The sequence below is a fragment of the Oncorhynchus mykiss genome, chromosome 32 (genome assembly GCF_013265735.2).
Source record: "Oncorhynchus mykiss isolate Arlee chromosome 32, USDA_OmykA_1.1, whole genome shotgun sequence".
Lineage (NCBI taxonomy): Eukaryota > Metazoa > Chordata > Actinopteri > Salmoniformes > Salmonidae > Oncorhynchus > Oncorhynchus mykiss.
This window is the reverse complement of record NC_050572.1, coordinates 30,186,271-30,206,941: the sequence shown is the minus strand read 5'-3', so window position 1 is coordinate 30,206,941 and position 20,671 is coordinate 30,186,271. Positions and strand designations below refer to the sequence as shown.

General features: G+C 41.4%; 1 protein-coding gene across 4 annotated transcripts in view; it reads right to left on the bottom strand.

Annotated features, from left to right (window-relative positions):
* The window catches only part of LOC110488252 (cytosolic non-specific dipeptidase), a 33,168-nt gene extending 17,701 nt beyond the window's left edge, over window positions 1-15,467 (bottom strand). Inside the window, exons 1-6 of one of the 4 annotated variants that reach the window (XM_036971349.1) lie at window positions 15,449-15,467; window positions 14,801-14,892; window positions 13,257-13,400; window positions 7,919-8,081; window positions 3,230-3,318; window positions 2,256-2,456 (exon numbers count right to left, since the gene is read on the bottom strand). In XM_036971349.1, the coding sequence (XP_036827244.1) occupies window positions 2,256-2,456; window positions 3,230-3,318; window positions 7,919-8,081; window positions 13,257-13,400; window positions 14,801-14,860 (657 nt within the window). In that variant the 5' untranslated portion in view covers window positions 14,861-14,892; window positions 15,449-15,467. Of the gene's footprint in view, window positions 1-2,255; window positions 2,457-3,229; window positions 3,319-3,842; window positions 4,031-7,918; window positions 8,082-13,256; window positions 13,401-14,800; window positions 14,893-15,076; window positions 15,314-15,448 lie in introns of those variants that run through there. The other 3 variants (XM_021560401.2, XM_021560402.2, XM_036971350.1) reach the window with 3 other exon arrangements.
* Window positions 15,468-20,671: the final 5,204 nt, after the last annotated feature.

Here is a 20,671-nt window from a genome sequence, read left to right as displayed (position 1 = left end):
TGTGTTCTGTGGACATCCTATTGTAACTCGTGTGTTCTGTGGACATCCTATTGTAACTCGTGTGTTCTGTGGACATCCTATTGTAACTCGTGTGTTCTGTGGACATCCTATTGTAACTCGTGTGTTCTGTGGACATCCTATTGTAACTCGTGTGTTCTGTGGACATCCTATTGTAACTCGTGTGTTCTGTGGACATCCTATTGTAACTCGTGTGTTCTGTGGACATCCTATTGTAACTCGTGTGTTCTGTGGACATCCTATTGTAACTCGTGTGTTCTGTGGACATCCTATTGTAACTCGTGTGTTCTGTGGACATCCTATTGTAACTCGTGTGTTCTGTGGACATCCTATTGTAACTCGTGTGTTCTGTGGACATCCTATTGTAACTCGTGTGTTCTGTGGACATCCTATTGTAACTCGTGTGTTCTGTGGACATCCTATTGTAACTCGTGTGTTCTGTGGACATCATATTGTAACTTGTGTGTTCTGTGGACATCATATTGTAACTCATGTGTTCTAGGAACATATTTTAACTCCATGCTTCACGGTTGGGATGGTGTTGTACTCATCCTTCTTCCTCCAAACACGGCGAGTGGAGTTTAGGCCAAAAAGCTCTATTTTTGTGTCATCAGACCACATGACCTTCTCCCATTCCTCCTCTGGATCATCCAGATGCTCATTGGCAAACTTCAGACGGGCCTGGACATGTGCTGGCTTGAGCAGGGGGACCTTCATGATCATTGATGCCCCACGAGGTGAGATCTTGCATGGAGCCCCAGACCGAGGGTGATTGACCGTCATCTTGAACTTCTTCCATTTTCGAATAAGTGCACCAACAGTTGTTGCCTTCTCACCAAGCTGCTTGCCTATTGTCCTGTAGCCCATCCCAGCCTTGTTTAGGTCTACAATTGTATCCCTGATGTCCTTACACAGCTCTCTGGTCTTGGCCATTGTGGAGAGGTTGGAGTCTGTTTGATTGAGTGTGTGGACAGGTGTCTTTTATACAGGTAACGAGTTCAAACACGTGCAGTTAATACAGGTAATGAGGGGAGAACAGGAGGGCTTCTTAAAGAAAAACTAACAGGTCTGTGAGAGCCGGAATTCTTACTGGTTGTTAGGTGATCAAATACTTATGTCATGCAATAAAATGCAAATGAATTACTTAAAAATCATACAATGTGATTTTCTGGATTTTTGTTTTAGATTTCTCACAGTTGAAGTGTACCTATGATAAAAATTACAGACCTCTACATGCTTTGTATGTAGGAAAACCTGCAAAATCGGCAGTGTATCAAATACTTGTTCTCCCCACTGTATATACTATTGTTAAGGGAATTTTTATCTATAATGACTAATTAAGTATACATTTCAATCAGGATGTACTAATCAGAATACTATTATGTTACTGTATATGTACTAATCAGAATACTATTATGTTACTGTATATGTACTAATCAGAATACTATTATGTTACTGTATATGTACTAATCAGAATACTATTATGTTACTGTAGATGTATGAATTTTCTTTCTTGATCCCAGAACTGAATATAATGTGTGTGAATGTGGTCAAGAGTTAGAACAATGACTGTCTGTTCCTTGGTACAAATGAATGAACGATATCTTCAGACTGGCTAGAATGCTTATCTACACGAGAACCTTGGCTCGTAAATTATATTAAATTGGTAGGGAGACGGATGTGGGAAGGCTTGAGATACAGCCTTTGTACTGGAACGGAGATGGCACGGGTTGGTGTTGAAACTAATGACGTCATTTTCAGTTTATAACCTGTGGTAAACTGTATCATATTCAGTACTCTTGTGAATAACGGCTGCTATTTGACTTTAAGACCGGGCTCTGTCTATTTCTATAAAATAAGGGTCTTACAAATTCGTATGAATTGACAGTGTTTAATTTTAATTGGGTATTAGAACAGAGGAATGAAATTCCTGTAACAACTATATTCTACACTATCCTACTGTATCTTAGTCTATGTCGCTCTGACGTTGCTCGTCCATATATTTATATATTCTTAATTCCATTCCTTTACTTAGCATGTGTGTATTAGGTATATGTTGTGAAATTGTTAGATACTACTGCACGGTTGGAGCTAGAAACATAAGCATTTCGCTACAGCTGCAATAACATCTGCTAAACACATGTATGTGACCAATAAAATTTGATTTTATGACCCATGCAATCACTGTTTATTTTGATAATTGCACCCTCTAGATTTTTCTAACGCTATGGCCTCACCTCAATGAAGAAGTAGCAGATCCCCCTCAGTCCATAGGTAATGCAGGGTTTGGTATTGCCCAGCCAGTAGTTGTCTGAGATGCATACGTAATCCACGTCCTTCAGGAATGTGTCTTTGCGGGCGAACACCAGCTTGTCCAGGCCCTCCGATTCCGATTCCTCCATGCCCTCGAAGCAGAACTTGATGTTTATCGGAAGCTCCTGTTTTCATGAGAGGCATGGATGAGTATCTCATCGGGCAAAATATGGCACTATTTTCTGGTTGTAAAATGCTTTGTTGATGTCGTTGAGAAAATATCACCAGATTACAACCAACTGGTCTCTGTTACAACCAGGTAGAGATGTCATTTTCATTTGTTTTCTATTAACCACAAACTATTATGCCTCGAACTGAATGTCACTGTTGGGGCTGACAAAAGACTACTTCAACTTCTTCAGTCATGTGCTTAAATTTGATGACAAATAGAGATCATCAAATCATTCAAATAAAATGTATATAGCCCTAGCTTTCAAGTATCATTGTCACAAAGTGCCTACACCCCAAAAAAAGATCTAGAGGAGGAATAAGACTCAGAGGGGAGGCCCATCCTCCTCTGGCTGTACCTCAAATGGTTACTATGTCAGGGAGCTAGTATAAAACGTAGGTCAGCTCAATCATTAAACGCCGATGACAGGGGATAAAAATGACTTGAGGACTTAACGGCCATGATGCTCATAACACTGATGTGATCAACTGTAATCATCAAGACGAAGTGTCTTGATTCAAGCCAAGAGGCTTTTTACCATGGAGCTGACATCTCAAAAACAAGTCCTTTTAACCTTGCTTGTCGGTTATAGGCTTGTTATTAGGGGCCTAACCAAGAAAAGAGCACATGTACTAAAACTGTTTTGAAAACACAATACCATGGGTTCTTCTTTGTCCTGGGCTAGCTTGAGTGAGTGGTACTTATCAAGTCGTGGTGCTGCGTCTTTACCTGTTGGATCTTTTGGTAGCCCTCAATGCAGTTGAACCAGGCCAACACTGGGCCCTTGTCGTCTGTCGAGCCTCGGCCATAGAGCTTCCCTGCAGCGGATTAAGATGCTGATTTATGTTTTTTTATGATGAGAATTTACACAATCTGCAAGCCGTAGGTGGCTTAGTAAAAAAAAAAAATACTTAAATCTAAACGTTAATGACTAAAACCATTAAAAAAATCTATAGTAGGGGAGATGGTGACGAGACCCGTAACATAACTCATGCAATTTATAATAGTGACAAAGTAAAAGTGAGAACGAAATAACCACGACAACTGAAATCTACTGTCAAACTCAGGGTTTATTAGTAAACACACGGTAATAGGGGTAGCAGGAAAAGGGGCTGAGCTGGACCCAAGGAAAGAAACAATAAGCATCCAAAAAACACCCCTAAGCTAGACTAGCCTACTTTAACAACAGCTAACTAACCAAAAATACAGTGGGTGGTCCGCCCAGTTCTAACTAGGGTATTTAACAAAGTTTACCTACGGTAGTGTATGCCCATGGGCGACTTGTCTTCCCCCTTTCCCCACCAGCAAACAAACAAACACCATCACCAAAAACAATACTCACCGGTGAGGACAAAGTGATATGGAGGTGCTCAAACAAAAGAGAGCTCAATACATAAAGAGAGATAGAGATCCATAGTAGGAGAGGGTGAAACAGAGCGATCTACAGACATATAATTTACAGAGAGATTGAGCTCCAGAGCAAACAACTGACAGGGTTTTTATATTTTTTTATTTTATTTTTATTTATTTTTTAGAATTTTACCCCTTTTTCTCCCCAGTATCCAATTGTTGTAGTAGCTACTATCTTGTCTCATCGCTACAACTCCCGTACGGGCTCGGGAGAGACGAAGGTTGAAAGTCATGCGTCCTCCGATACACAACCAACCAAGCCACTGCTTCTTTAACACAGTGCACATCCAACCCGGAAGCCAGCCGCACCAATGCGCCGGAGGAAACACCGTGCACCTTGGCTAGCGTACACTGCGCCCAGCCCGCCACAGGAGTCGCTGGTGCGCGATGAGACACCCCTACCGACCAAGCCCTCCCTAACCCGGCCAATTGTGCGTCGCCCCACGGACCTCCCGGTCGCGGCCGGTTACGACAGAGCCTGGGCGCGAACCCAGGGCTCTGATGGCACAGCTGGCGCTGCAGTACAGCGCCCTTAACCACTGCGCCACCCGGGAGGCCGGGGGTTTTTAAACCAAGGGAAAGGAACTGTGATTGGGTAGGAAACAGGAGGAGGTGTGATTGATGATTGATTGGGGAGTGATGATTTTCACCTGTGAGGGGAGAAGGAGAGAAAAGAACACACACACACAGGATACCTGTATCCGAAACAGATCTACTATATTATCTTTGAAAACTATTTCAGCCTTTAGTCATTTAAAAGATATCATTATCGACCAAAAAAATAAAAAATAAAAAAATATTATTTTTTTTTAAAAAAGTGGAAAATGCTACTAAAAGGAGAAAAAAAACATTTCTAGCTTCCCTGTGAAACGCATCAAGAGCCAAAAGAAGGAAATGAGGATTTAGCCACTGTCACAAGACATCAACAGGGTTTTGTTGGCATAGAAAAGTCTTCGGCGGTAAAAAAAAAAACTGTCTTGAGTCAGTCACCTGACGGGGGGGGGGGTAATATCTGGTAAAACCAGATATAATGTATGTAGAAAATATAATGGTCAAACTATATATATATTGTTTCTATAAGATCACCTTTGAGAATTAACAATCACCAAAATAAAAACTAGACAGTCAGGGAATCTAACATTTTTGTCATGGCATGGCCCCCATTGATAATGTTTGAGTCACTAAGATAACATATGCCATGGCAAAATCTGAAATCTGTAGATTTGCAGGAAATGTGCTTTAAAATGGCTACATTTTGTCACTGCGGATAGCAGAAGGGCGACCACAGCATTGGCCTCGCCCCCACCACCTAAGTCCCATTTTGATCCAGAAAAGTGTGTCAGGATGAAAGGAAAGTGCTGCTTACACATCTCTGCATTTGACATACTCACATGTATACAGCAACATAGCTCTGACTGACACATGTCCTTCCAATGATATGCTAATAAAGTGTAAAAATAAAATAAAAAAATCTGTGTATCCACACAAATGGCAGTTTTCACAATTCAATTCTAACTCAAATGTCACCAAATAGCCTAACACGGTCAGGATGTTGTGCAACCACAGGCAACGACATCAAAACAGAATGATTTGTCTCACTTGGCCAGAACAACACTAGGTTCCCAGTAAGGAATATACACTGCTCAAAAAAATAAAGGGAACACTTAAACAACACAATGTAACTCCAAGTCAATCACACTTGTGTGAAATCGAACTGTCCACTTAGGAAGCAACACTGATTGACAATAAATGTCACATGCTGTTGTGCAAATGGAATAGACAACCGGTGGAAATTATAGGCAATTAGCAAGACACCCCCAATAAAGGAGTGGTTCTGCAGGTGGGACCACAAACCACTTCTCAGTTCCTATGCTTCCTGGCTGATGTTTTGGTCACTTTTGAATGCTGGCGGTGCTTTCACTCTAGTGGTAGCATGAGACGGAGTCTACAACCCAAACAAGTGGCTCAGGTAGTGCAGCTCATCCAGGATGGGACATCAATGCGAGCTGTGGCAAGAAGGTTTGCTGTGTCTGTCAGCCTAATGTCCAGAGCATGTAGGCGCTACCAGGAGACAGGCCAGTACATCAGGAGACGTGGAGGACAACAACCCAGCAGCAGGACCGCTACCTCCGCCTTTGTGCAAGGAGGAGCACTGCCAGAGCCCTGCAAAATGACCTCCAGCAGGCCACAAATGTGCATGTGTCTGCTCAAACGGTCAGAAACAGACTCCATGAGGGTGGTATGAGGGCCCGACGTCCACAGGTGGGGGTTGTGCTTACAGCCCAACACCGTGCAGGACGTTTGGCATTTGCCAGAGAACACCAAGATTGGCAAATTCGCCGCTGGTGCCCTGTGCTCTTCACAGATGAAAGCAGGTTCACACTGAGCACGTGACAGAGTCTGGAGACGCCGTGGAGAACGTTCTGCTGCCTGCAACATCCTCCAGCATGACCGGTTTGGCGGTGGGTCGTTCATGGTGTGGGGTGGCATTTCTTTGGGGGGGCCGCACAGCCCTCCATGTGCTCGCCAGAGGTAGCCTGACTGCAATTAGGTACCGAGATGAGATCCTCAGACCCCTTGTAAGACCATATGCTGGTGCAGTTGGCCCTGGGTTACTCCTAATGCAAGACAATGCTAGACCTCATGTGGCTGGAGTGTGTCAGCAGTTCCTGCAAGAGGAATGCATTGATGCTATGGACTGGCCTGCCTGTTCCCCAGACCTGAATCCAATTGAGCACATCTGAGACATCATGTCTCGCTCCATCCACCAACAGACTGTCCAGGAGTTGGCGGATGCTTTAGTCCAGGTCTGGGAGGAGATCCCTCAGGAGACCATCCGCCACCTCATCAGGAGCATGCCCAGGCGTTGTAGGGAGGTCATACAGGCACGGAGGCCACACACACTACTGAGCCTCATTTTGACTTGTTTTAAGGACATTACATCAAAGTTGGAAAAGCCTGTAGTGTGGTTTTCCACTTTAATTTTGAGTGTGACTCCAAATCCAGACCTCCTACATTTGATTTCCATAAAATTTGTGTGTGATTTTGTTGTCAGCACATTCAACTATGTAATGAAAAAAGTATTCAATAAGAGTATTTCATTCATTCAGATCTAGGATGGGTTATTTTTTTTTTTTGAGCAGTGTTTATATATATTTTTTTAATCTTACCTTTATAGGCAAGTCAGTTAAGAACAAATTCTTATTTTCAATGACAGCCTAGGAACAGTGGTAGCATGAGACGGAGTCTTGTTCAGGGGCAGATTGACAGATTTGTACCTTGTCAGCTCGGTGATTCGAACTTGCAACCTTTCGGCTGCTAGTCCAACGCTCGAACCACTAGGCTACCCTGCCGCCCCATTTTACAGACAGGTGACTGATTGCTGGACCATTGAGGAAAGCTCCTTATCAAACACTAATTTCATGCAATTATTATAGACCCATTTGAACGAGAGTGACACTGATCACAGCCTAGACTGCCACCCATGTAACCTGTAGTTTAGAGTCTTTAGGTAAATTGTTGCAGACTTTTGGAAAACATCCAGATAATAGCCAATAGTCCAGGGCATGTCTAAAGGGCTTGAGAACAACATACCACATAGTCAATTATGGGCAAGCCATGCCTTCATAGCTCTTTTACACCTTGCATACAGTGTGTCCTGTAGCTTTCATAGACAAGCGAAATTATTAAAAGGTGTGCCACACACAACTGCAGTCTGTTAGCAGATTTGATTTTTGATTCAGTAATCATACAGCATGATGTCATGTAGGAATGGTTTTTGATAAAAAAAATAATTATAAAACAAATGCAATAAGCCTATATTTCACAAGTCAAGAACCAACAGAAATCATGACACCTATAAGCTGATGCAAGGAGAAATGCTAATCAGAAACATACTTCCCCAAAATAAGAGAACACTGAAACATCAAGTCCAAATCTCAAAGTTGGCATGGATTTTGATGTTTCAGCACTGTTCTCTTTTAGGTGCTTTGAAATAGCTGCTCTCACCATCTTTCTCCACCAGCGTGAAGGGCTCTGTGTCCCAACCGTCGCCGATTGCGGCTGGCTGGACGTCCAGGTGGCCGTAGATGCACACCGTCTTCTTGCCCGGGTCAGAGCCCAAGCAGCCAAGGACAATGGGGGGCAAGGGGATCTCCTCTCCAGAGGGAAGCTGAAGGGGACAAATATAAAAAGGGTTTCATTCTCAAAGGTGTAAAAATCCATATTTTCATCTTCTCCTTCATTGCACCGACATGAAAGAAATGACCAGGTAAAAGAAGGGAAGGAGACAGATTTTCAAGAACCAGTGATACAGCAAAGCAGTCAGGGTTGAAGAAGATGAAGGGGGTCTGAGTCCAGTCAGAGGATCGGCAGCAGTGTTCTTCCCTGGAAGCCTCTCATGCTCCACAGGGGTGAAGAGGACTAAGTGAGTTAAGACCGTAGGATAAATGATTTACATCAATGAAAGTCAAGGGAGCAGTTGCATTTCATTTGATGGGCTGCAGTTTAATTCAAAATGTTAGTGCTGTGTATTTGCCCCTTTATTCATTCTCTACTTTTGAATATTTTTGATAATAAATGTTAGATCTTCAACCAAAACCTAATATTGGATAAAGGGAACCTGAGTGAACAAATAACAATTACATACTTATTTCATAAACACAGTTATGCAACACCCAACACCCCTGTGTGAAAAAGTAATTGCCCCATTACACTCAATACCCGGTTGTGCCCCATCTTCAGTTGGAATGACTCCAACAAAACTCTTCCTGTAGTTGTTGACCAATCTCTCGTCGTTGTGGAGGAATTTTGTCCCACTCTTCCATGCAGAACTGCTTTAACTCAGCGACCTTTGTAGGTTTTCAAGCATGAACTGCTCGTTTCAAGTCCTGCCACTACATCTCAATTGAGATTAGGTCTGGACATTGACTAGGCCATTCCAAAACCTTAAATGTGTTGCTTTTTTAGCCATTTTCATGTAGACTTGATTGTTTTGTCTTGCTGCATGACACAGCTGAACTTCAGCTCACAGACAGATGGCCTGATATACTCCTGTAGAATTATCTGATACAGATAATAATTCATGGTTCCTTCTATTAAGGCAAGTTGTTCAGGTCCTGAGGCAGCACAGCATCCCCAAACCATCACCAGCATGCTTGACTGTTGGTATAAGGGTCTTATTTTGGAATGCAGTGTTTGGTTATCGCCAGGCATAATGGGACCCATGTTGGTGGTTGAAACTATCTATGAAGACAATGTAGCTGGGAAACAAGTACTGATTGATAAAAATGTTAACGCCACATATTTAAAATACAAGAAAGACCAAGTAGTACTAAGGTGCAAAACTAATCCATAACAAATATCTATACAAAAACAAATCTCTTCATGCTTTCTGCTCATGTTTAATGTTGCTGAAAGCGTATCTATTCAAAGCTGTGCTTGTAGTCATGTGTCAAGATGCAGTCAGTGGTAGTGGCTGTTTTCCCACACAGAATGTTGACTGTGGCACACAATTCATACCTCGACCATAACATATAATCTACCCCTTCCTGATTTAAGAACCAAGAAGAAGAATTCTTAAAAGGCCCACTGCAGTCAACAACTTTATTTTCCTGTGATTTTTATGTTTACACACTATGAGGTTGGAATAATACTGTGAAATTGTGAAAATTACGATATTGCCCTTTTCGTGTAAGAGCGGTTTGAAAAGACCGCCTGAAATTTCAGCCCGTTCTGGTGGGATGGAGATTTTACCTGCCAAGTGACATCACCACTACTTAATAGACCAATAAGAATGAAAGGGTTCCAAACCGCTCTGCCAATAACTTGTTTCCAGGTTTCTCCTCCCCAATCAGACCACTTCCAGACAGTTTTAGCAAAATTCTTGCTTGAGAAATTGCTCTTTACTAAATATTCCATTTGTGTTTATTTTTGACCATTTTAATTGAAAACCATTACAGAAAGGTACTTAATTGTTACCCAGAAATGATTTGATATGGAGATAAAAACAGATGCATTGGACCTTGGGTTGGCTAAGTGCTTTGCTCAAGGTCAGGAGATAAGGCTACAGATATCAGTAGGAAGCCCGCGCCTCTTATTTCCAGGCTTCGCGCTGCCTAGTGGTTAGAGCATTGGGCAAGTAACCGAAAGGTTGCTGGATCGAATCCCTGAGCTGACAAGGTAAAAATCTGTCATTCTGCCCCTGAGCAAGGCAGTTAACCCACTGTTCCACAGGCGCCATGGATGTTGATTAAGGCAGCCCTCCGCACCCCTCTGATTCAGAGGAGTGATTTAAATGCGGAAGACACATTTCAGTTGAAGGCATTCAGTTGTACAACTGACTAGGTATCCCACTTTCCCTAACTCCATTACAACATATGCACTGCCTCCAGAAAGTATTCACACCTCTTGACTTTTTACACATTTCGTTGTGTTACAGCCTGAAGTTATTACAATTTAGAATGTGGGTCACTGGCATACACACAATACCCCATAATGTCAAAGTGGAATTATGTATTTTTTTCTCTTTCAAATACATTAAATGAAAAGCTGAAATGTCTTGTCTAAGTATTCAACCCCTTTATTATGGCAAGCCTAAATAAGTTCACGAGTACAAATTTGCTTAACAAGTCACATAAGTTGGATGGACTCTCAGTGTGCAATAAGTACTTAACATGATTGTTGAATGACTACCTCATCGCTGTACCCAACAGTTGAGCAGGAAATTTCAAACACAGATTCAACCACAGGGAGGTTTCCCAATGCCTCGCAAAGGGCACATATTGGTAGATGTGTATTTTTTGTTTTATTAAAGCAGGCATTGAGTATCCCTTTGAGCATGGTGAAGTTATTAATTACACTTTGGATGGTGTATCAACACACCAGAAAACTGAGGATGGATCAACATTGTAGTTACTCCACAATACTAACCTAAATGACTGGGTGAAAAGGAAGCATGTACAGAATAACAATATTTAAAAACATGCATCCTGTTGCGATAAGGCACTAAAGTAAAACAAAGTTAGCAAAGAAATTAACTTTGTCTTGAATTCAAAGCGTTATGTTTGGGGCAAATCCAACACAACACACCACCGAGTACCACTCTTCATATTTTCAAGCATGGTGGTGGCATTATCATGGGTATGCTTGTCAACAGTAAGGACTAGGGAGGACTTTTTTGGGGGGGATAAAAATAAATGAACTGCAGTGAAGCACAGGTCAAATCCCATAGGAAAACCTGGCTCAGTGTGCTTTAAAACAGACACTGGGAGACAAATTCACCTTTCAGCAGGACAATAACCTAAAACACAAGGCCAAATATACACTGGAGTTGCTTAGCAAGACGACATTCAATGTCCCCGAGTGGCCTAGTTACAGTTGACTTAAATCCGCTTGAAAATCTCTGGCAAGACTTGAAAATGGTTGTCTAGTGATGATCAACAACATGACAAAGCTTGAAGAAGTTTAAAAATAATAATGCAAAATTGGTCAAATCCAGGTGTGCAGAGCTCTTAGAGATGTACAGTGGGGCAAAAAAGTATTTAGTGAGCCACCAATTGTGCAAGTTCTCCCACTTAAAAAGATGAGAGGACTGTAATTTTCATCATAGGTACACTTAAACTGACAGACAAAATGAGAAGAAAAAAATCCAGAAAATCACATTGTAGGATTTTTAATGAATTTATTTGCAAATTATGGTGGAAAATAAGTATTTGGTCACCTACAAAGAAGCAAGATTTCTGACTCACAGACCTGTAACTTCTTCTTTAAGAGGCTCCTCTGTCCTCCACTCGTTACCTGTATTAATGGCACCTGTTTGAACTTGTTATCAGTATAAAAGACACCTGTCCACAACCCCAAACAGTCACACTCCAAACTCCACAATGGCCAAGACCAAAGAGCTGTCAAAGGACACCAGAAACAAAATTGTAGACCTGCACCAGGCTGGGAAGACTGAATCTGCAATAGGTAAGCAGCTTGGTTTGAAGAAATCAACTGTGGGAGCAAATATTAGGAAATGGAAGACATAAGACCACTGATAATCTCCCTCGATCTGGGGCTCCACGCAAGATCTCACCCCGTGGGGTCAAAATGATCACAAGAACGGTGAGCAAAAATCCCAGAACCACACGGGGGGACCTAGTGAATGACCCGCAGAGAGCTGGGACCAAAGTAACAAAGCCTACCGTCAGTAACACACTACGCCGCCAGGGACTCAAATCCTGCAGTGCCAGACGTGTCCCCCTGCTTAAGCCAGTACATGTCCAGGCCCATCTGAAGTTTGCTAGAGAGCATTTGGATGATCCAGAAGAAGATTGGGAGAATGTCATATGGTCAGATGAAACCAAAATATTACTTTTTGGTAAAAACTCAACTCGTCATGTTTGGAGGACAAAGAATGCTGAGTTGCATCCAAAGAACACCATACCTACTGTGAAGCATGGAGGTGGAAACATCATGCTTTGGGGCTGTTTTTCTGCAAAGGGACCAGAATGACTGATCCGTGTAAAGGAAAGAATGAATGAGGCCATGTATCGTGAGATTTTGAGTGAAAACCTCCTTCCATCAGCAAGGGCATTGAAGATGAAACGTCGCTGGGTCTTTCAGCATGACAATGATCCCAAACACACCTCCCGGGCAACGAAGGAGTGGCTTCGTAAGAAGCATTTCAAGGTCCTGGAGTGGCCTAGCCAGTCCCCAGATCTCAACCCCATAGAAAATCTTTGGAGGGAGTTGAAAGTTCCTGTTGCCCAGCAACGGCCCCGAAACATCACTGCTCTAGAGATCTGCATGGAGCAATGGGCCAAAATACCAGCAACAGTGTGTGAAAACCTTGTGAAGACTTACAGAAAACATTTGACCTCTGTCATTGCCAAAAAAGGGTATATAACAAAGTATTGAGAAACTTTTGTTATTAACCAAATACTTATTTTCCACTATAATTTGCAAATAAATTCATTAAAAGTCCTACAATGTGATTTTCTGGATTTTTTTTCTCATTTTGTCTGACATAGTTGAAGTGTACCTATGATGAAAATTACAGGCCTCTCTCATATTTTTAAGTGGGAGAACTTGCACAATTGGTGGCTGACAATACTTTTTTTGCCCCACTGTAATTGCTGCCAAATGTGATTATAACATGTATGGACTCTGGGGTGGGAATACTTATATAAATTAGATATTTCTGTATTTTATTTTCAATAAATTTGCAAACATTTCTAAAAACATGTCTTCACTTTGTCATTATGGGGTATTGAATTCAGGCTGTAACAAAATGTGGAATAAGTCAAGGGGTATGAATGCTTTCTGAAGGCACTGTATCAAGGCACATAGTGAAAAGGCCTACCTTTTGTTTGCCAATGTCTACCATTTCCACAGTGCCCCCCAGCTTCTCAATGTCCTTGGCTGCCATCTCCATCATCTTCTTGATCTCCCCTCGCTTCTCCGGCCAGGCGGACACACTCTGCACAGCCACCCATTGGGCAAGACGCTAAAGGCAGAGAGGATAGAGAGAGATGAACATTAGACCCAATTCTGATTATTGTTTTTAAATTGTAGGCTATGATGAATCGTTCAACATTGTTGCTTACGCAACACACATTTTTGTCATGCCAATATACATTTTCAATTGACAGAGGCTTTGAAGCCAATTTCATAAATTCATACGCACTCAGTTCATTTTAGTGGCAGTAATCAAGGAACATTTTGTGAGAGAAAAAAATACATATTTACCTGATGTATCTGATATTAATAGTTAACAATTAATACTTTGCAAATAGTAAGACATTTCTGTTCTATTAATGCTGTGAATGGATGGCTTCCACTCCCTGCAGCTAATCTGGGTGTATGATTCACTAGAGATGGTTTGAGCTGACAAATGAGTTAAAGACTGCATTCCATAGACAAGATGTGGTGGGTGTAACCGAGATAGATAGCCTGGAAGAGTTTAGAACAATCCTTCATTGTCTCTAAATCATCCTGGCATCTGGGAAACTAAGACAACAACCCCCGTGCAGAGGGTTTATGATGCCCCAATCTGCATGGGCGTGGTGGAACCTGCCATGACTATAGACCAGATGAAGCATAGAAAACGTAAATCGGGGACACCCAAATTAATATATGTTACGTTTGGTATGGTTAAATTAAAGACGAAAGTAGGGTGGTTGGTCGGGGAGGATGTATAACGCAAACGTCTAGCAACCCAAAGGTTGCAAATTCAAATCTCATCACAGACAACTTTAGCATTTTATCTAATTAGAAACTTTTCAACTACTTACTACTTTTTAGCTACTTTGCAACTACTTGGCCTGTTAGCTAACCCTTCCCCTTACCTCAACCCTTTAACCTAACTCCGAAACTTAACCCTAACCCATAGCCTAGCTAACATTAGCCAGCTGCCTAGAATTCGTAAAATATCAAACGTTTAGCAAACTCGTAAAATATACATTTAGCAAATTTGTAACATATATGAATTGGAATTTGTAACATATACGAAATGGGTGATGGACATCCACAAACTAATACATACCATACAAAACGTAACATATCATACTATATGAAGTCTCGGATTTATGCACAGAATAATATGAAATGCTCTGAGACTAGGTTGTGTTACCATGTCAGTTCTTGCTACTCGTGACCTAAAGGGGTTGGAGAAGTGAAAGCAATAGCCTAGGCATGTCAGGCTAGGATTTTATCAAGTCCTTCGGAATCTGAAGTTTAAGAATTTAGTTAAAGAATGTTAATATAATGAGATTCACCTGGAAAGTAATGTTTTGGCTAAAATAGTACTATGGCTAGCAGATGCATTACTAAACTCAGTCAAATCAGAGATAGTAATAACGTTACATGACTAAATGCATTATAATTCAAGTAGTGAGTAAACCCTACCTCAATGTATAGCTCCTGGTGTTCGTCCACATATTTAAAAAGTGCTTGGAGATGAGCCATCTTTGCTGGTAGTGTTTACTGGAATCTAAGAGCTGTTGGGACAGAGATTATTTGAACTACGAATTAACAGAGCAATGCACATGCCTCAATCTCTTTAACGTTTTATCGACCATTAGCTCCTCCCAAAATGCTGACTGACACTAAAAGTAGTTGTGATGGCATGATAGTATCTCAGAAACCCCCAACGTTGCAAATAACAATGTGGAATCGTCATACTCATAGCCAAGTGAGTTTCTTGTTGGCAAGAATCTGTTTCTGAAACCTTTTGAGTTAGCTGCCCCGTTCAAACCCACCGTTCAAAACAAAAATGACGTAATTAAAAGGTTCCCCCGAGGGAATCTGGTATTGTTTTCATAATGTCCGAGTCATTTCTAGAACCGCGAGATGTGCGAGACCTGCCTTCCCTTTCTTGTCCAGAAGGAAGGCAGGTCAGGGCTTCGTGAGGCTGAATGATACCATGTTGCCATCTTAGTTCACGACAAGAGATACAACACTAAATCGAGATGTGTGTTTTGACCTATATATCCCTACAGGAGGCATTTTGGTAGACCGTCATTGTAAATAATAATTTGTTCTTAACTGATTTACCTAGTTAAATAAAAATACATAAAAAATTATACACTATGGACGGCTCAGGTGCAGTGGCGACCTGTCAATCAGGGCAGGTGGAGCAGAGCCACACCTGTTTTGAGCCCCACATTTTTTGTTTGCCTGTTATTTGCCTGTTTTTGTTTGCCTGTTATAACGTGTCACATCAGTTTGCAAACAATGTAAAATATGTTTATCATTGAGTTAATAAAGCCGCATACCAACATGGTCTCTTTGTTTTCTTGAGTAAGGCAGCTCCAAAATGAAGGTGTTTCAGCTTAGCTCAGTGCTTTCTGTGGTGGTGGGTAAACCAGCAGGAATTACAGAGCGTTGCACTGTGATTGGCTCAGTGTTCTGTCACTCATGGGGACACTACGTCACCGCCAAGTCTAAGGGGAGAGCAAAAGAATTCTAGCCCCTTGGGTGCTGCCATAGAGTTACGTTAGATGTGCCGACCCAAGAAGGCTCAAGGTCATTGGTCACAGAAAAAATGACGTCAAGTCACGTTATACAGTGCCTTGCGAAAGTATTCGGCCCCCTTGAACTTTGCGACCTTTTGCCACATTTCAGGCTTCAAACATAAAGATATAAAACTGTATTTTTTTGTGAAGAATCAACAACAAGTGGGACACAATCATGAAGTGGAACGACATTTATTGGATATTTCAAACTTTTTTAACAAATCAAAAACTGAAAAATTGGGCTTGCAAAATTATTCAGCCCCCTTAAGTTAATACTTTGTAGCGCCACCTTTTGCTGCGATTACAGCTGTAAGTCGCTTGGGGTATGTCTATCAGTTTTGCACATCGAGAGACTGAATTTTTTTCCCATTCCTCCTTGCAAAACAGCTCGAGCTCAGTGAGGTTGGATGGAGAGCATTTGTGAACAGCAGTTTTCAGTTCTTTCCACAGATTCTCGATTGGATTCAGGTCTGGACTTTGACTTGGCCATTCTAACACCTGGATATGTTTATTTTTGAACCATTCCATTGTAGATTTTGCTTTATGTTTTGGATCATTGTCTTGTTGGAAGACAAATCTTCGTCCCAGTCTCAGGTCTTTTGCAGACTCCATCAGGTTTTCTTCCAGAATGGTCCTGTATTTGGCTCCATCCATCTTCCTATCAATTTTAACCATCTTCCCTGTCCCTGCTGAAGAAAAGCAGGCCCAAACCATGATGCTGCCACCACCATGTTTGACAGTGGGGATGGTGTGTTCAGTGTGATGAGCTGTGTTGCTTTTACGCCAAACATAACGTTTTGCATTGTTGCCAAAAAGTTCAATTTTGGTTTCATCTGACCAGAGCACCTTCTTCCACATGTTTGGTGTGTCTCCCAGGTGGCTTGTGGCAAACTTTAAACAACACTTTTTATGGATATCTTTAAGAAATGGCTTTCTTCTTGCCACTCTTCCATAAAGGCCAGATTTGTGCAATATACGACTGATTGTTGTCCTATGGACAGAGTCTCCCACCTCAGTTGTAGATCTCTGCAGTTCATCCAGAGTGATCATGGGCCTCTTGGCTGCATCTCTGATCAGTCTTCTCCTTGAATGAGCTGAAAGTTTAGAGGGACGGCCAGGTCTTGGTAGATTTGCAGTGGTCTGATACTCCTTCCATTTCAATATTATCGCTTGCACAGTGCTCCTTGGGATGTTTAAAGCTTGGGAAATCTTTTTGTATCCAAATCCGGCTTTAAACTTCTTCACAACAGTATCTCGGACCTGCCTGGTGTGTTCCTTGTTCTTCATGATGCTCTCTGCGCTTTTAACGGACCTCTGAGACTATCACAGTGCAGGTGCATTTATACGGAGACTTGATTACACACAGGTGGATTGTATTTATCATCAGTCATTTAGGTAAACATTGGATCATTCAGAGATCCTCACTGAACTTCTGGAGAGAGTTTGCTGCACTGAAAGTAAAGGGGCTGAATAATTTTGCACGCCCAATTTTTCAGTTTTTGATTTGTTAAAAAAGTTTGAAATATCCAATAAATGTCGTTCCACTTCATGATTGTGTCCCACTTGTTGTTGATTCTTCACAAAAAAATACAGTTTTATATCTTTATGTTTGAAGCCTGAAATGTGGCAAAAGGTCGCAAAGTTCAAGGGGGCCGAATACTTTCGCAAGGCACTGTATGTACAGTAGCTTTGATTGGACTGATCATGTCAATATCTTAGCTAGCAGTCTATCATGAATCAAGTTGACAATCTACTGGCAAATCCTTTTTAATCCTTGTCATATGAAGAGAAATTATAGATAAAACATCTGCCCATCAGCCATTGGACATAAACATAAGTTAGAAATTGCAAATTCAACAATGAGTGGTTTGGAAGGAATTAGTGAGTGGCTTACGTTAACTGTAAGCATTGCAAAGCAATCACTAGCCTGCTATTCAGTAGAGTGGCTGTGGGGTCCCCAAATCTGGGATTAAGGGGCTAAACATTCAACATCGGTCATGCTGTAAATTAAGCATGATTTGTGCTGTGCTTAAAACATCAACTCAGAACTCAACTTCGGTGAGTTCAAGACAACTGGGAAGTCGTGAATAAATTATATCCGACTGGGAAACACATTTTGAATGGATTTTTAGCATTTATTGCAATGGTTATCAACTGTACTGCAGAGATGGAACAAAAGTCGCAGAAAATTGAGGTTGTGGTGACAGCTACATTTGGGTGTGGGAGAAGAGTTACAGGGTGTGTTAAGTGGTGATGTCCCATCCTTTCAGGTTGTTGGCATGAGGTAGGACTAAATAGTGGAGTAGGGTGGTGTTATTTTTAGTTTGTGAGTGTAGTGTTATGGTAGGGTATTTGTTTATTTATTCTTTCAAGCATAGTATAAGGGAATTGTTCTCCAGTCTAGTAGGTGGCTGTAATGCAACATATTGGATGCCAACCACTGTTAAACCTCATCGAAGAACAATTCTTTGAGCAAACCTGAAAGAACTGGCCAGACAATGGTTTCAAGTGGTTTCTCTCATCAACACAAATTCGATGATGGAGCATCTATTATCTACATGGTGACATTCAACCATACGTGTCAACCGGAATATAGCGAAGAGGATTCAAAACAAAGAGATGGATTTAACGAACGTTAGACGCTCAGCTCCAGCCAATGCCAGCATCAGGAGTAAACTGGACACATGGCATTTAACGCTTTTTTCCTGATATAAACTAGTTCATTGCATCTACCGTGGAGCCCAGTTTCATAATATTACCATCTGTTGGCCGTAATTTAAGTTATCGTGAAAAAACAGGTCTTATTTTAGTGCATTTTTCACCCTGCCAGCTCCTTTTGGTTCATTTGAGCACCAACTCACCTTCTGAACAACGTTCTATTCCCAGCCCACTGTTCTGTCACAATGCCCACTTCGCTATTGTTGGTAATAAGATATGCCCACGTTAGACTCTTTTGCTTAACTCAAGTAACGTATTAGTAACAAAGTAACAGCTAGTTGGTGAGCACGCTCACTGTTCGCCTAGGTACACATTGTTATGACCAATAGTGCTAATGATGGCTGGCTCATGGCCATTAAAACGTTAAACATTTTCTGGTCATGGTTAACCATATTTACTTTCAGAAAAGGTGTAAACCTAAACAAACGTATGTCCCTGTCCTTGTTCAAGATGTAGCCAATTTAAACTGCCAGGAGATGTTTGTTTTTTTGGACAATGATGTTTCTAAATAGCTGCTGGTTAATTTGATGTGGGTCAAACCCTACAATAGGTATAACCTATTTTAGCCTTAACCCTAATTCTTGGGTAGGGTAGCCTAGAACATTTGTTGTAATAATGTTAGTAAATACCATTATAGTACAACAGCATTTTGATGGGGGGGTTAATCAAAAATAATTGCATAGGTTAACATGTTTAGTTATTTTATGTATTATTGCAAGGCAGAACACCTGATAAACAAGCTTCATTTACATTTTTTAAATGTGGTTTGAACTGGGTGTGACCAATTAACCTATGTGAAAGTCCAGCAATTGGCTTGGATAGGTGGGGCAGGTTTGAGATGGATCTCAGGAATTAATAAGAAAATTAGTTTCTCAGCTGCTTCACTGTCTTTATGTGAACTAACTGAATTGCTAAACATTTCCAATAGATGGCAGCATAAGACCACGATGCATCAGTTATAGGCTTTGCAACAATATGATTGACATAAAATAGCATGCAACCAAAGACTATGTCCCATGATTTTCTAAAATGGTCACTCACTACTTTACAGGTAACCATCTCTTATTAGGCCCGTGTTGCTTTTGGGAGAGAGAAGAGGGAGAAAAACCCAGCCAAGTAATTAGACAGGTGGGCTAACAACCCTAGTAGACATGCATTATAAACAAACTTGCATCTAACAATAAAACTGGCCTTCTTTAGAGTAGTTGAGGATCTGGAGCATCAGCATTTGTGGGTTCGATTACAGGCTCAAAATGTCCAGAGACAAAGAGCTTTTCTGAAACTCGTCAGTCTAGTTTTGTTCTGAGAAATTGCCAAGAAACTGAAGAGCTCATACAATGCTGTGTACTACTCCCTTCATAGAACAGCAAACTGTCTAACCAGAATAGAAAGAGTGGGAGGCCCCGGTCAACAAGTACATTAGTGTGTCTAGTTTGAGAAAGAGACAAAGTCAACTGGCAGCTTCATTAAATATTACCTGCAAAAGTCTCAACGCCCACAGTGAGGCGACTCCGGGGTGCTGGCCTTCAAGAGCTTTTGTGTAGTGTCTGTGTTCTTTCGCCCATCTTAATCTTTTTATTGGCCAGTTTGAGATATGGCTCTCTTTGCAACTCTGCCTAAAAGGCCAGCATCCCGGAGTCACCGCTTCACCGACCTTGAGCATGGTGTTTTGCAGTTATAATTTAATGAAGCTGTCAGTTGAGGATATGTGAGGCTTCTTTTTTTGGCATTAATACATATCATATTAATACGTCACATATCAGTTTGCAAATGTAAAACATTGGACTTTAAAGCCACATACAAACACGGTCTCTTAGGGCAGTAGCCTTCATTTCTCAGAACAAGAAAAGTGACGAGTTTCAGAAGGTCTTTGTTTGCCATTTTGAGCCTGTAATCAAACCCACAAATGCTGACGTCTAAAGGCCAGTTTTAGTGCTTCTTTAAAATCAGAACAGTTTGCAATTGTTAGCACAGCTGAAAGGGTTTAATTATCAAGTAGCTGATTAAAGTTTAGCATTTTACAACGCTAACGTGCCATGGGCCT